The sequence below is a fragment of the Rhyacophila brunnea genome, unplaced genomic scaffold (assembly GCF_057557595.1).
Source record: "Rhyacophila brunnea isolate RB1 unplaced genomic scaffold, BYU_Rbru_1.0 scaffold_7, whole genome shotgun sequence".
Taxonomy (NCBI): Eukaryota; Metazoa; Arthropoda; class Insecta; order Trichoptera; family Rhyacophilidae; genus Rhyacophila; species Rhyacophila brunnea.
The window spans coordinates 5,938,575-5,955,121 of NW_028233339.1; the positions used below are offsets into that span (position 1 = coordinate 5,938,575).

Genomic DNA, 16,547 nt, shown 5'->3' on the forward strand with positions numbered 1-16,547 from the left:
AGGTGGTGTCGGACGATATTGTGAAGGCCAGACTCCAGAATAGACTACGCATATGACCCCAAATTTATATTGACAGTGACGACTTGAAAATCGTAAAACTGACAAATCAGCAAAATGTCAAACTGTCTTGAGGTGAATGAAAATCAATTCCGAAGGGAAAACTCTATGCATACTTCACAGTTATATTGAATTCCAACACCGCCAAGCCGTCTGCAAGACCTAGCGAGACAGACTGGCGACCGCCAGCTGGCTCAGCTAGTAAAAATAATTTGTTTAAGGGGGGACATGCTCAAGGTAGGTCAAAATGGAGCTTTTGTTCTATTTTCAAAGCATGATCCTGGACATACTTAAACGTTGTAGATAATCTATTTATATAATTTTGAAGCCTTGTTATCCTTTATATTTACTTTAAACATTTGATGACTGCATAAAGTATTTTTATTACATAAAATAGTATTCTTTTAAACCTCTCGCTCTAATATTTTAGAATATAGTCATATTTCAGTACATAACTGTGCAGTGGTGTTAAGATTTTTTACGTTTATTAATTTTTAAACGCATTTATAAAACCATCAGTATAATTTATATCGACATTATTATAGTGAAATATTTACGATAAAAAATTATATTGGTAATCTCTGTGATCCCAAATTTGATAAGAATTGGGCATTTTATTATTCAAAAAATGGGCAAGATTAACACATTTGAAGATAATTCTAAAGATACTCATTATAAGCTATGTCTTTGACCATTCAAGTGTGATAAATATCCTATGAATAATGATTGCTATATAATAATTATTGACCTAAGAATAAGGTAGTGTTTTTTTGAAATACGCCATTTCTTTTGGCATTCCCCAGTGGTTAAGGTGACGCATCAGTGAAACGCCAAATAATGTTCAACTGTACGCGCGACGAAAATTTGTACTTACTTCGCATTCACTGAGAGAACGTGGAGTCGGACGCACGTCACTTTGCTGCGTGATGGCGACGGGCCAATTAATTCTAAAATCGTGTAAAGATGACTAAAAACTTTACCCATTTACTTTAAAAAGCAAACATGTCAATGAATATATTATTATTGATACTAATAGAATAATAAACAGAACATAAAATGGACGTATGTTGGATTTATATGAGAAATAATATTTCGTTTGACAGGCGTCATTTTCACCCGCGACCCGCAATCCGCACATCGCCTAGCAACGATCTTTTTAGACCGTGCCTCAACTAATGCATGGCCTTAAGCTACAGTGCAGTCATCAAATGTTTAAAATAAATATAACGGATAATAAGGCTTCAAAATTATATAAATAGATTATCTACAACGTTTAAGGTATGTGTCCAGGATCATGCTTTGAAAATAGAAAAAAAGCTCCATTTTGACCCACGCTGAGCACGTCCGCCCTTAAGATAACTACAAAATAAATACACAATGTTAGTTAAAAATAATTTATTATGAAGTTCACAGTTATCACAAAGATACAAAACAACAATGTTATCCCTTAATTACGGCAATTGGTTTGAGTTTGATACATTTTTTGCTGATGCCAGCAGCGTGGCACGTATCCACCACATCGGTGACATTTTTGTAAGATTCTGGTGCCTCCTCCATGACTAGTTTTGGCGAAGCCACTCGGATTGATATTCCAAGGTCGTCCAGTTTTGCCAACACGTCTTTGTAGTCCAAATTTCTTCTAGATTTTGCTCTGGATAACGCTCGGCCCTAGAAAGTGAATAAATTAATTAGATCCTTTACAATCACCTCGAATGCAGCTTCTTTTTTTTTAGAATTATTAATAACCATGTCTTTGTTTTTTCGTACAAGGTGGTTGTTAGTAATTTTGAACAATCACAAACACCCAGGCATTGAGAAAAACACATAAATATTATATATATTGGGGAATCGAACCCAGAACTTTCGGGTGGAAGGCCAGCGCCTTACGCACTGCACCACGAGAGCCACCCGAATGCATAGTTGATAAGAAAATTTCTGCAGAATTACTGAATGTTTCAGTAATAATTTTGTTTCTGAGGTTGTTTCAAATTATAAATGCTTAATTAACAATGCTGCATTAATCAAGTGTATTATTTATTCACTGATAAAAAATAGTTTAATTAAGAAAATATTATTTACTAGCAGAGCCAGCTGGCTATCGCCAGTCTGTCTCCCTAGTTCTTGCAGACAGCTTGGCGTCCTAATGACATGGTGTTGCATTTTAATAAAATTGTGATTATATGCGTTGCAGGCGCCGTAGTTTTCTACTTGTTTCCACTAAGGGGCCGTCCATATATGATGTCACAGAATTCTGGCTATTTTTTAACCTAGCCCCATCGTCACATAACCTTTTACCCCCCTGTCTATTTCACATCACATTATTTTCTGACACCCCCTTAACAATGTTTTTTTTTATATTTATCCTTAAATCCCCGATCCCCAATATTGTGTTTTCAAATCCTTTTATTTTTTTTGTTTACTTTGTGACGTCAAATTTTATCTGACCCCTCCAACCTTCGTCACAAATCATCACATTATATCTCCTGACTCACATCCTCTCATCTCCTCATCCTCTCATCACTCCATCACATGATATCTGACTCCCTCCCTAAAGTGTGAAGTCATATTATTATATGGACGGCTTCTAACAACTATTTCTCCAAAAAGGTTTTATGAAAACTTCGAAGTGTGTGCTGAGTGAAAATAGAAAATTATTTCAATATCAGTAATGCACCTACTGAATAAATTTTAATCACAACACAATTCACTTGTAATTCCTAAGTAGGCAAGGAAATGAAAGTACCTAGTTATTTTTATCACCACATCTCTCAATTGGGGAAAGAGTATTGACTTCAATGAAAAAAATTAGCTCGGTGGGTCCGGTTTCAAACAGTCTGACATGTAACACTGATCAGTATTATCAAAGATAGTCAGAAAGCATGAGCAGAATTAATAGGGCAAATTATTCTTCTTCATAACTTACTGGCACCTATAGACTAATTTTGATGATAATGCTAATAGAAAAAGATATAGAAAACCAGGAAGATAATATATTATATGAAGTATTGCAATATTTCAAAAAAAAAAAAAAATCCCCCATAATATTGCGTTATAAAAACTAGTCTCGCGGCGAATGGTAAAATATTATGGAGCAATCAAGTACATTGCAAGATTTATAAAATTCAATCTACTGTTTTCGAAAAAAGAACGATCAGGGATGGATTTTTTTTTTGAACCTATCAGACATGACAAATAAGGCACACAATCGCTCGCCAAAACGGAAAAAGCTATAAGATGATAATATAAATAGATTATGTTTAATATTATGGGGTCACCAGAGTAAATTTGATTATGCTCAGACTACGGTTATGAATTTCCTGAGTTCAGAAGGTGGACAGATTTACAGCAAAAACCACTTAAAGATTGTGGAATGCAAAAAACTTTCACAGACCACAATGGTAAGCAGGTAAATTCGATAAATAAGTTTGACAACCCCAATTCGGAATATACGGGATAGTGTAACAAGAGCTATCCTCAACTGTTAAAATTGCATTCTTAGTACTCACAGCGCCATGGCAAGTGGATCCGAATGTTTCAGTCATTCCTTGGTGAGTGCCGGTAAGAACATAGCTGCAGGTGCCCATTGTGCCACCAATCAATACGGGTTGACCCGTCAGCTGGTAGTCCACTGGTATCAAAGGATGGTGAGGGGGGAACGCCCGTGTAGAGCCCTGAAAAGTTTTCAATAATATAAGGTTTTAATCTGTTGCCATGTTGATATTCGCATAGCAGGTAAGTACGGTAGGCGCTCGGTAATCCGGCACCCATATTTTTTCACCTATGCCGGATTGTCGGATTATCGGATTTCTATAGAAAATAATTCAAGGTCGCCCACCGAACTGCCGAGCGAACGGCTCTCCACTCTATAATCCGGCAGTTTAATGTGAAACCTGCCGGATATAGAGCTGAGTTGCAAAATGCCTGACTATTGGACGTGCCGAATTGGTGAACGCCGGATTACCGAGCGCCTACTGTACATGCATTTGTTCAATGTTTTCAGTGCCATTTGAATGTACACAATCAATTCGGTTGTGATGAGTGCATAAGTAAAATAACACCATTAGGCACATGGTAATTAAACAATCATAAGTGAGGACATGTTTGCTAGTAAATGCTTACTCTGTCATCGGATGGACTTATGGAGTATTGTTTTGATTAAAAAGCATACAATTTTTACGATGAGGACTATCCATTAATTTGATGGAAATATGTGTGGGGCATGTGTTGGGTTTCGAAATTTTTGTGTAAAACTTATATAAATATATAATATATAAATAATTTCAAAACATCTCATGCATACCTAGATAAGGTATCGCCATAGCACTAGAATCTGTCACCGCTGGATTCGCGCCAGTGTGCTTTTCCAATTAGGCTAAGGGCAACCTACTTAATTATAGCGATTTTAACTACATATTGGTTGTATGGACGAAATGTTTTCAAATTATGTACATAATATATTCAACATATAGAATGTTACATTCTCAAATCTAGTGTCTTATTCGTTGAATAAAAGAAATAGTTGATTATTATTTATGTTTGTGGGGGTTTCAATAATTGAAAACAAATCTAATTTTTTGGGTAATTACATAGAATATTAATGAGAAAAATGCATTTTGATTTCATAATATATCATACTGACCTTTCTGTGAACAAGCAGAGTTTTTCGATGTCCATCCACAACATGTTCTTCGACTTTGGCAATATTATGTGAGACGTCATAAATAACATGCATATCCAGGTCATCTGGGGTCATGTGGAACTGTTTCGCGAAGGCTTGCCGGGTCAAAAATGTCATCGAGCTTCGGTTGACCCATGCGAAGTTGGCGGCGGCCGCCATCGCCTTGAGATAGTCTTGTCCTTCCGGTGAATTGATACGAGCGCAAGCCAATTGTCTGTCGTTGGTTTCGATTTTGTCTCGTTTCATGGCTTTCTCCATTTGGACCAAGGCGTCTGTCGCTACTTGGTGACCGAATCCACGGCTTCCGGAATGGATCATGATGCAGACTTGTCCTTTCTCTTCGATTCCCATCTTGCTAGCAGCGTATTTGTCGTATATTTCGTCAACGACTTGGATTTCTGTGTAATGGTTACCCGCACCGAGTGTCCCAAGCTGTATAAATTACGATTTAATTTATCAGTAAAATCTAACAAAATCAAAGCAGATTCTTCTCAGTTAAATACCAGCCCAAGACTGCCATGGAAGAAATGAAATGTTGTTTTTCAATTAAATAATAATATATTCATTATTTATTCATTGTTTGTGTTGTGAGAATAGGCAAGCCATGCACAAAATCTGTTGTCTTGAATAGAAAAGAGTTAATACACTATTTTAGCTTCCCTTCTATATATAAAGAGCGGAGTTATTCCATTTACGATATTCAAAATTTGGCATCTGCAGTTGGCTGTTTCGTATGAAGAACGATTTATTTATAGGTTTAGAAGTTTGAAATTTTGTATGAGCATAGAAAACATTCTTTTTAACAAAATGCTATCAAAATCTCATTTTTGGTCAAAAGTGCAGTTAGCTGGTTTGCAGATTAAGCAGTCGAATTGCATAATAGATGCATTACACTAGGTGCATGGCCAAAAAGATGTAGCGTATAAAACTTCTATAGCAATAACATATACTACAATGTGAATACAAAAATTATACACGGCATGCTAGCCAGCAGCTAGTATGAATAAAAAAGTTCTGTACAATTATTTGCATAGTCTGGTAGGCTGTAGAATAGCATTGTTATGTAATTATATTGTATGAATTTACATTTATTTCTTTGTTCCATTAGTTTCATTCATTTGATCAACTATAATTATTATGGGGTTGTTTTATTTGTTCTTATACGAAATCAAAATAGTCCGGTGATTAAATAATCAAAACAGTTGTAAATATCGTCTTTTAAGAAACAACACCGTGTAAGTCTCCATTTGGCGGTTTTGAGTTTTGAATAACATTCGGTAGGTAAAAAAATCCTACACCGTGTTCCTTCTATGGAAAAATTCTTTTTGAATGAAAAAATGTTTTTTTTTTAACACAAAAAAAATAAGTTTAAAGGTATCAATTTTCAATTTTTTGGGACGTTTTTTGTTTCCCCTGAAAATTTTAATTAATTGACTTCCACGGTGTTGTTTCTTAAGTGACGATATCCAATTAAAAATATTATTTTCCAAAATATAATAGGTACTATCCACATAAATTTCACATATATAAATAGCCAGTTCAATAAAAGAGTATTTTAATAGCTAATAATTAGTAAATGACTGATTTGATGGATAAAAAAAAATATTTATATTAAAACACCCGATTCCAAATCCACACACCATATTGCTCCATCAGGTATGGACATATTAAAAATAATTGATAAATGCCAATTACCTGCGGCAGCCCCCGTTTCTTTGCTCGCATGCTGACTTTGGATGGGTCTGCGTTAAGCATCCTCCCATATTCTTCACAGTGCTCCTTGTCCTCAGCCCAGATGTAGCCCTCGCGGAGAGACCAATCCATACCCATCTCCAACGCCTCTTCTAAATCACGAGCGTTCATGGGAATTATACCCTTCGATCCAACTCCCACGGGGATGTGATCAAACAGACTTTGGGCCAGTTGTTCCTTAAAACAAAATCAAAAAACTATTGAATAATCTTCAAACTATATAATAATTTAATAAGAACAAGACCTCCCCTAGCTTCCCCTTCCACTCTTCTTGGTCCCTAGTCCTAATCCTTCTGCCGAACTTGATGTTCGTCGACCTAGCGGGTTTTAAGGTAGCACTGTAGTCATTTAGTGCCCCTATTTAATTGCAGTGTAAGTATTAACAAAATATCGGATAATACAATATCATCAATAATACAATGATAAAATGATGATTGTCCATTATTACTAGGGAGCGGATTTATATGCAATAAAAAACATGATTATATGCATGCACGTATGCACTTAAAACCAATAAAATATGCACTAAAACTGAAGAAATATGCAGTTAAAAATTGATATTTTTTATGGAAAAACTTGTAAATACACACTTTACCCAATATTACTGACAAAAAATCAAATAACTAGTTAATAATTTTTCAACATAATACGATAGCAGAACAAAAACACACCAACACTGAATATAAAGTTAATCAATTACAATTTTCAAAATAGTTTTTTCAGAAGTACAAAAAATAATTGAATAATAAATGCAATGTAAACCAAACATAACTTAAAAAACAAAAACGACACACTTAACTATTCCTAAATACTATTTTCTGTTTTTTGCCCGAGAAAAAAAATATGCTCTGGCATTAAATTTTTCCGCACAGGTATGTCAGTATTATGTTTATTATGCGGAAAACGACCTCTCAACGTGCGCAGAGGTGATTGGGCAAACTTTAAATAAAAGTGCCCGAGTTGAATTAACTTTTTCTGATAAATGCACAGCTCGGAGATGGCATTAAAAATGCAAGTGCATCTAAACTATCTACCTTCCTAACTTAGTAATATTTTGATAAAATAATTAAAAAAAAAATTAAAATTATAAATTCAAAAGCTCTCAAATATGCTCTAACGTCTCAAATATGCATTTACAAGCACAATAAAATTTTATTTTTGGATTCTGTGTCTTTCAAAACAGATTTCTGTGCAACTCTCATAGCTGTGCATACACCCTAACAAAACATGCACTAGCATATAAATCCGGGCCCTAATTATTACCACTGACTAGGACCTCACATACAAAATCTTAATACATAATAATAATATAATAGACACTACGTCGCTATAGGATTTGTTTCCCGAATATCCATTTTTGTCGAAATCGACATTTTAATGCAGTTCAATTTCTTTTATCGAACTCTACCGAAATCATTTATAAAAACAATATATTTTTATCTAGGAACAGAGATATTTTTTTAAAAAACCCGAATACGCCATGTTAAGTTACAATTACTCCGTGGTGTTCTCCCGAATGTCCAACTATTCGTACCTGAATATCCAAGTTAATTTCGGTCGAAATATATCTCTGGCTGAGTGTTTATTTCCCGAATATGACTTTAGCCAATCAAACCTCGCTCACGCCGTGCATCTCGCTCCTACATTCACGCTGTCTAGCACTAATACAATCACGCCCACTTTCATATTTTTCGGCCGTCCGGAGACTTCTTTCAAATTTCGTCTTATTGATATTGTTTTTAACGTTACTATTGTTTTAATAGTGAATTCATCAAATTTGAAGAGATCATTCATAGCTGATACATCACCAGTTCACCCTGAACTTACAGTAGAGTTGTGGAAGTGAGTATTTTAACCGGTTAGATGCCACAACCGTATATATACGGTCTACAATTCCGTGAGCGCAGTGCCGACCATAGCAAATGACCGTATATATACGGTCCACTTTGACACCTATTTTTACTATCCAATGACAATTATTTTAATAATTCAAACATATGGTATACACAGCAACAACTCTTGGAATCATGGTGTAATGTTTTCGTATTTGCACAACTTTTTTTTTGTTTTAAAATCAGTGTTTTAAAATAGCTTCATCTCGTTACCGATATGTGTCGCTCAGCAGGGTTGACACGCACGTGTTGACAATATCAGTCAGTTGTCTCGTGATATTTGCATTGCTAACCAAACTTTGTTTCACGGGTGGAATACTGGAATATTGTGATTTTATAGTTTATTTCTTTTATGATAGTTTTATAATCGTGTGTAAGTTTTGTGACAACCCTGACGTTTTGTAAAATATTTGGTTATGATTTTTTTAATAAATGGCGAAGCAGATGACAAATAGTGCATTTATTTGGTAAATCTATATAATATACTATTAATTTATTGCCAAAAAATATATATTTATTAGGTTTTATTTTTTAAAAGAAAATCGCGGCCCTTCATGCACGGCCATACCAAAACCCCCGGCATATAACCGGTTAACCTAAATAACTGCATTTTGTTTTGATAAATGACACAAAATCCCAACGGTTATATGAATTCTACAGTATGACCCGGCAACTACTATGACGTAAAAATAATTATTATTTCAAATTATTATTAATCAAACATTGTTTGTCTTTATTTTACTTTTAATCTAGGTATTTCTATGAAAATAAAAGCGATGCTATTATTTATTTTTGAATGCGCTGATAGTTAATTTAATTTAATATGTATGTTAGTAACTATTTATTTGGTGGATATTATATACTTAGGATATTGGTACCTACCTAATATTAGCAGCCAATGGTAATTAATTTATACATGCTATTATTTTGTGTTGTTATTCCTTACAATAGTAAATATATAATATTTATTTGGTGGTTTGTAATAAGTTTAATTGTCAATTATAGAAATATATAGATATAATAATATACAGACATATATAAATAGGGATTTTTTTTTTTGGAAAAAGTATTAATATAAAAACCTCTTCGCCCTTCCAAGTCATCGTGTGACCCGCGACTTTTGGCAAACCGTTTTTGAGAAGTATTTATCATATATTTTCTCAGAAGTGATTTTAAAAAATTATGTAAGTATGTTCAATTATTAGAATGGTACATTCTTAAATCTTGTGAATTATTCGTTCAATAAAAAAATAGTTAATTACTTAAAAACTATTTTATTACTTAATCCGAAAAAAAACCGAAAAAGCGATTGCCGCATGTTATTATTACATACGAACTTGGGTAATTACGATCCTTAAGTATTTAAATAGTAGAGGTAATTATTAACAATTATCGTGTAAATAAATATAACATTTGAGGCGCGTACTTTTTGACCACTCAGTAATCTGTGGGCCGTGCAGCAATACGCTACGGTCTTAAATCCCGAACGTCCATGTTTTGTCCCGAATATCCATTATTCTGAGAGCGCTAAAAATTTCCCGAATATCCACAGTGAGTACTTGTAAATAAAACGCATTTTCTGTGCATTTAATGATTTATACCAGTATATCATTCTTGGAATCTATTCTTAGATAATGTTGCAATCATACAGTATAGAAAGAATGATTGATACATCTACTGATATTAAAATATACGACAATGAAAATTGTTTTTCGTCTCCTGTAAAATTGACATTTGGTCTATTCGGGAAACAAATCCTATAGCGACGACTAGCCATAAGTGCAAGTGAGCAAACATTCGGCACACGTATAATCTGAGCAATATGGGTTTTAGAGTAAGATGGAAGACATAATATAAATAATCCACTTAGCTAGAAGTGAAGCCAGTATAATATATTGGCTTGACTTAATATGTGCTATGGGCAATATTGGGAGTAGGTACGTGTTGCTGGAATATATAGTATTTTTTGTGCATTATATGCAAACAAAACGGCTTCATATAACCGGACCCTTTCTCTTAGCATTATTGCTCTGAGACACTAGTGGAATTTTTCAAAGATATGACTACTAACATAATTTAATATAAAGTATATTGTACGTGGCAAATGTAAGTGGACACGTTAGTAGAATTTTCAATGATGTTGAGACAGGAACACGAATTTGCAACATGCAACCTTATTGCAATGTAGTTAGAGATCATTTCATCTGTTTACGAAAGAATGCATCTGTGTGAGCAGACCCAGATGACTATGAGCAGGGTCGTTTATGATACCACTTTTATTCTTCGGATGCTGCGTCCACTAGTAAGTCGATGATTATAATACGGAAAGATTTTGTCATGCAATTACCTTTATTGGGATGACATCCTTGGCGAAGAGATTGGTACGAAGTAAACGAACTCCGCAATTGATATCAAATCCCACACCTCCTGGAGAAACCACGGATAAGGGATCCGCCATATCGAAAGCTGCCATGTTCCCTATAGAAATATTTTACAAGATGATATTATCAAAGCAACAAGATTTGTTCTATCTGGCAGATATATTTTACAAGATGATATTATCAAAGCAACAAGATTTGTTCTATCTGGCAGATGACTGTTCCAACATAAACATTATTTAACTGAGACGTATCATTTCAACAACTGAATTTTAAAATGATTTGCAGTACGTAACTAATTATATTTTAAAACTAGAAAAAATTACTAGGTGGCATAAGTGACCATATGACGATAAGGTGGTGACCATAAATATCTGGCAAACTATTATAAGAGTATGTATTTTATCATTTGTTTTGTTTCATGAACTGATTAAAATAAATGATTCCTCTATTTGCAGGGTCAAGTTTGGAATTTGCGTTTACGTGTATGTTTTCTCTCACCTTACTCCTTTTAATACGTCTTCTCCCTGTCTCCCTATACATTTACATATCGTCGCTGTAGGAATAGACCAAATGTCAAATGTTCAGGAGACGAAAAACAAATTTGATTATCCTATATTTAAATACATGAAGGTATTTAAATTGTTGCTTTTACAGCATATGAATGCTGTTTTCATTACAAAGCAATGTAAAGAAAAGGATGGTTCTGGTCCATTTAGATACAAAAAATCATTCTGCATTAAAAGGTCGATTTCGACAAAAATGGATATTCGACAAACCAATCCTATAGCGACGATATCACTCATGAGGAAACAATACCTCGTATGCCACAAAATACGAGATGTAAAAAACTCAGTAATAGTACCGCAGACGCCCGCATGAGCTTTTATAACTTTCTTTTTAGACCAAACTCAACCTAACCTAACCTAACCTAACCAAACCCAACCGAACCTATCCCAACCTAATATAACCTAACATAATCTTAGTGTGTGATAATGATGCATCGAAATGTATGAAAATATCAAATTTTAAATTAACAATAATTATTGAATCGAAAAGCATCTGTGCCCACAGAAAAAGGTATTTAATATAAGGTAAACGTACCAGTAGTTGACCACTTAAGAAAAAAAATTCAACAAAAATAACGATTAACGTTTAGCATTACACCGAATGTTGGCAAAGCAAGTCTACTCATAATGGATCAAATGTCTTAATTAATATGACAAGACAAAAATTAAGAAAGGGTCTGTTACAAAAAAATTGTGTTCAATTTTTCAAGACCATGTTTTTGTTCCAGTAGTTGACCATCCAAAAAATTGAAAGTTCCAGTAGTTGACCACTATATGTTTCAGTAGTTGACCATGTCTAATCAGGGGTTCCAGTAGTTAACCACTATATTTTTCAGTAGTTGACCATGTCTAATCAGAAGGCTTTATGGCAGAGTTGCCTCAGGACTTCCTGTCAGACCACTCTAGCCCATAGCTACTTGAATCAACTTGGTAACAATGGGCGGTTCAGTAACAAGTTACATAGGAGAGGATTTTGTTTGACAGCCAATCATCAGCTTCGGGTAACAAAAGGTGCAAAATTAGTAACTTCAAACTAAAAATTCAAAAATATATTTATTTTAGCAACTAAGTACATACATACTACATAGTAACGCATAGGCTCAGTACTCACCAAAATAAAACTTAACATAAAAATCCTTAGATATTCCAAATAAAGTCCAATTATTCCGGAACTAAATAAACATTACGAGTTTTGCTTACTTGTGTCGGATCATTTATGTGGGATACTACCACCTTCCATTCATAGCTAAGTACATCGGGTCGCTCTGGCCATTTCCATAATCTCCCACACTTTTGCATCGATGAAATAGTAGCTTTTACTTTAGAAATATGGATGATTTTCCCCGGGAAGTATTATAATATAATGTTCATTAATGACTTTCATAACGGGCAGCCATCGAGTTTTAGGCTTAAAGCTTTCATCACTAGACTTATGCCATTCACTCTCCGCTGAGTCTGAAATGTCAACACTTGGGTTAGAAGACTCGGAAGAAAAACGCATTTTCTTCTTGACTGCTTTCAATTCCCCCATTTTTTTTCTTCCTTTGTATGCTCATTTAGTTCTTTCTTTCTTTGCCTCTCTGCAGCTCGTTCTTTTTTCAACCGTTCCATTTCTTCTTTCTTCCACTTTTTGTTTAGGAAATACTCCTGGCAAGGTTTACCGGAAACACTGGTAGGGGTTTTTTCCCTTTTTTGCTTTCTTCATGAATTTTTCTTCCCCTTCACTGGGGAAGAAAAAATGTCTCTTGAATGGACTACGAATATTTGATGGACCAGCCACGGGTTCACTGGCGATTGGAGACGAAGTATCATTACAAATCCTTATACCAGCCTTAGGTGCACTGGCGATTGGAGACGAATCACCATCACAAGTCGTTAGACCAGCCACAGGTGCCCTAGCGATTGGAGATGAAACATCTGATCTGATCATAATAATTCATAGTATTCCAGGCGGCCAAAGACATCATATCATCGGATTCCTCTTCTTGCAATGCCTCATCGATGAGTCTGACCGGGTCAGGTGGAGTGATATTTTCCAACTCATTTTTTTACTTTTCGTCACAGTGCGAACAGTGACTTGTCATCTTGATCAAGTTCGTTGTTTTTGCGGAATGATTCAAGATTTTCCTCATCAATGTTTTTACTCAGGATCTCTCTCTAAATACTGCTTGGGATCCTCTGATGAAACCATTGAAGGCACACTTTACGATTCTCCTGGTACTGTTACAGTTTAAGGGCTCCATGGACAAAGTCCACATTTTCATTTCTTGAGGAATTCTTTTGTACTTGTAGAGGACTGTCGTTGGTGTGACAGCCCCACCGACACTCCCTGTTACAATGACGGTTATGCATTCTTTATCGTCGGCATTTACCTGCTGGTACACTGTCTCGATTCCTTTTTTGGCTAAGACCCTGCTCCCCTAGGGGCGGCAGGTTATATGAAAGTATGGTGAAGCAGGCAGGTTATATAAAAAGTATGGTGAGATAGGCTGATAAACAATTTGCGGCAAAACTAACGTTAACATTATTAATTATATGGGTATGTTATAATGACCAAAGTAAATCCTCCGTGATGCCCTGCATTTTTTTATCGCGTCGCTATTTCTCGTAAGTTGTCGGCTATTGTTGGCTTGCTTCATTCAGTTGCTATATATTCAGGGCTATAATTCAAGAAATTTTTGTTTTCCGAAGAAAAAATACACAAACCCGTTGCTTAAAAAATAAAAATAAAAAGTTGACACCAGGTCATCTACTGGACAGAACCACCCTAGACACTTCTAATTAATAAATAATCATCGTTCCATACTTATGAATGTAAAAATTGTTCAAAACTAAGTGAAATAATTTTATTTAATTTATCTAGTAGTTGACCACCCTGGTCAACTACTGAAAAAGTATTTAAAAAAGTTTGAGTAGTTGACCCCCCCACAAACTTGCTTCCTTGTAAATATAACTTAAAAATTACAAATGATATCGATACTTCAATATGATGACTGCCCGTAATGCATTAACTTGATATTATGAAGTCAAAAACATTAAATTGCCATATGCTTACATCCACTGATATCCTTAACAATTTACTTAAGAAATTAAAAATAAAATGCTTACGGCGTGATGTGTTGTTTTCAAATAGCTGCTATGACGCTCCTATGACATATGGTGATGTGTTAGTTTCTCAATCCGACCACAGATGGCTTCACTTGTCTCAACTTTACAATTTAGAGCAATCCCGTGTCTACGTTTCTTATTTTGGGCATTTTATTGAAAAAAGGTCAACTACTGGTACATTTACCTTAATTGTCTACATGGAGAAAACTTTTTTTGTAAAAAAAATTATAAAAGCACATGCGGTCACACTATTAACAAAAACTCTCAATAAGCACTATTAATTCATAAAAATTCTTAATTTTTTGTATTTCACTATTAAGATTAATAGTTGAATATGAAAAATACGTGATAAATTTGATGGAATCATAGAGATTAGGTAACTATATTAATTTTTTTACTCTCATGTATAATTAGCATCATGTGGCATATTGTTTTCTCATGAGCGATATGTTTTCTCTCATGCATTACAGACAGACAGATAGATATATTAAGACAAATATTTATAACGTAATATGATATCAAATTTTATTTTTCACACATTTATTGCAAATGATTCGGCAATATAAAATAGTTTTGGTGCTTTTTACTGGTTCTCCGTCATCGTAATCTGTCAGTCGCCATTTTGAATTTTAGCTATCTTTTTGTCATCGAATTATAGTACGCGGTCCAAGCCATTATAGTATTTCGGCAAAAATTATAGGACGTGTAGAAAATGAAAGTTTTTTGTTTGTCACATAAACATAACGGAGAATTCGAGAAATTCCGATGCCCTGCTTAATTATAACACCTCTTACGACCGAAAAATGCTAACACCGGCCGCCGTCATTAACTGTCACGTTAGTTTTTTAGAGTAGGTATACAACGCAAAACCACGTCCAGACTAATATCGCACACTGAGATCTGATATTATTTATATTATACACCGTCCCTCGCTTCACACCCCTAACCAAACCGGCGAATTCAAATAAAAAATTTTAAAATTGTGGTATTTTTGACGTACTATACTTTTTTAATAGTACGCGGACGAAAATGTAACTTTTCGAATAGTACACGAACCAAAATGTACTATAATTATAGTTCGGTTGGCAACACTGCGCTCACTGACAGATGACAGCGAAAAGACCCATAATTTTTTATGGACGAGACCTTTTGAGACCAAAAACTAAGCCAAAACCTAACAGCCTATTTATTTTGGGGGTACAGAGTTCGGGTAAATTGTGTTGGTTTTGGTTTGATTTTTCGTCTCAAAAAGACCTCATCAGCCACAAAAACGATATAGAAAACTGTATCATTACCGATACAAGTAATACGAATGGTAAGTTTTCTACAAAAATTAATGTTCAGAAACATTTGATACAACTTTCGAACAGTTTACATCAATGTTCATTATTTGTTCATGAGTGTGTCTCAGTCTGTGATTAGGCATAAAACTTATCGTTTTATAATCTATAAGCCCGTCAACGAAACTGACGTGCCGACGTGATGCTATATACGAAATAATGTGAGAGACCATAACAAGGAAATTATAATTGCACAATATTTTATTTGCTAACCTATTGCGAATCCATATCCAGAATGCACATCTGGAAGTCCTACGGATTTGCCAACTATCCCTGGCAGAGCTGCAACATTGGCTATCTGCTTCACCCCGGGAAGAAATCCTCCTACCATTCCCGGTTTGCACGAATTGCGAAGCTCCTCCAGCATCAACTTCTCGAGGGTGCTGTTCACGTAGAAGATGCCTTCGACGTTCATATTTGGCTGAAATCCTTTCTTGATTCGCCAAGAGTGAGCGTTGATCTTCTCCAAATACGATAATTCATCGTTATACTGACGCACAACCATGTTTAGTTTGTATCTTCAATTATTACCAATCATTAACGAGTATTGAAACACCGGCAATAAATTACAGGCAGACTGTAGAAATGTCAAAACTCAAGCGAAATGAAGTGAAAATACGAAAATAGGATGTTTATCCCACTCAGCAGAATAGCCAACACAATAATACACACTTCCTCTTTAGATCTATGCTCTTTAGGGTTGACAGACGTCAAAAATATTTTTTCCTTAGTAGATTTAGATCATCTAATACCACAGGTTGGACGATGCACAG

General features: G+C 34.8%; 1 protein-coding gene across 1 annotated transcript; it reads right to left on the minus strand.

The window, feature by feature from the left end:
• Positions 1-1,436: 1,436 nt before the first annotated feature.
• Positions 1,437-16,380, minus strand: RtcB (RtcB RNA ligase). The gene is made up of 6 exons (XM_085957931.1): positions 15,988-16,380; positions 10,727-10,857; positions 6,431-6,664; positions 4,697-5,167; positions 3,564-3,728; positions 1,437-1,725 (listed from the first exon to the last, which is right to left on the minus strand). Exons 1-6 carry the CDS (start codon positions 16,277-16,279, stop codon positions 1,498-1,500), a joined length of 1,521 nt encoding a protein of 506 aa, XP_085814057.1. The 5' UTR covers positions 16,280-16,380; the 3' UTR covers positions 1,437-1,497.
• Positions 16,381-16,547: the final 167 nt, after the last annotated feature.

Excerpts from the sequence above, each read along its gene's own strand:
- RtcB (XM_085957931.1), bottom strand. The coding sequence starts at position 16,279 with ATGGTTGTGCGTCAGTATAACGATGAATTATCGTATTTGGAGAAGATC. Across the intron at positions 10,858-15,987 it reads TGGATATGGATTCGCAATAG|GGAACATGGCAGCTTTCGAT; the intron begins GTTAGCAAATAA and ends ATATTTCTATAG. Across the intron at positions 3,729-4,696 it reads CTCTGCTTGTTCACAGAAAG|GGCTCTACACGGGCGTTCCC; the intron begins GTCAGTATGATA and ends AAAACTTTTCAG.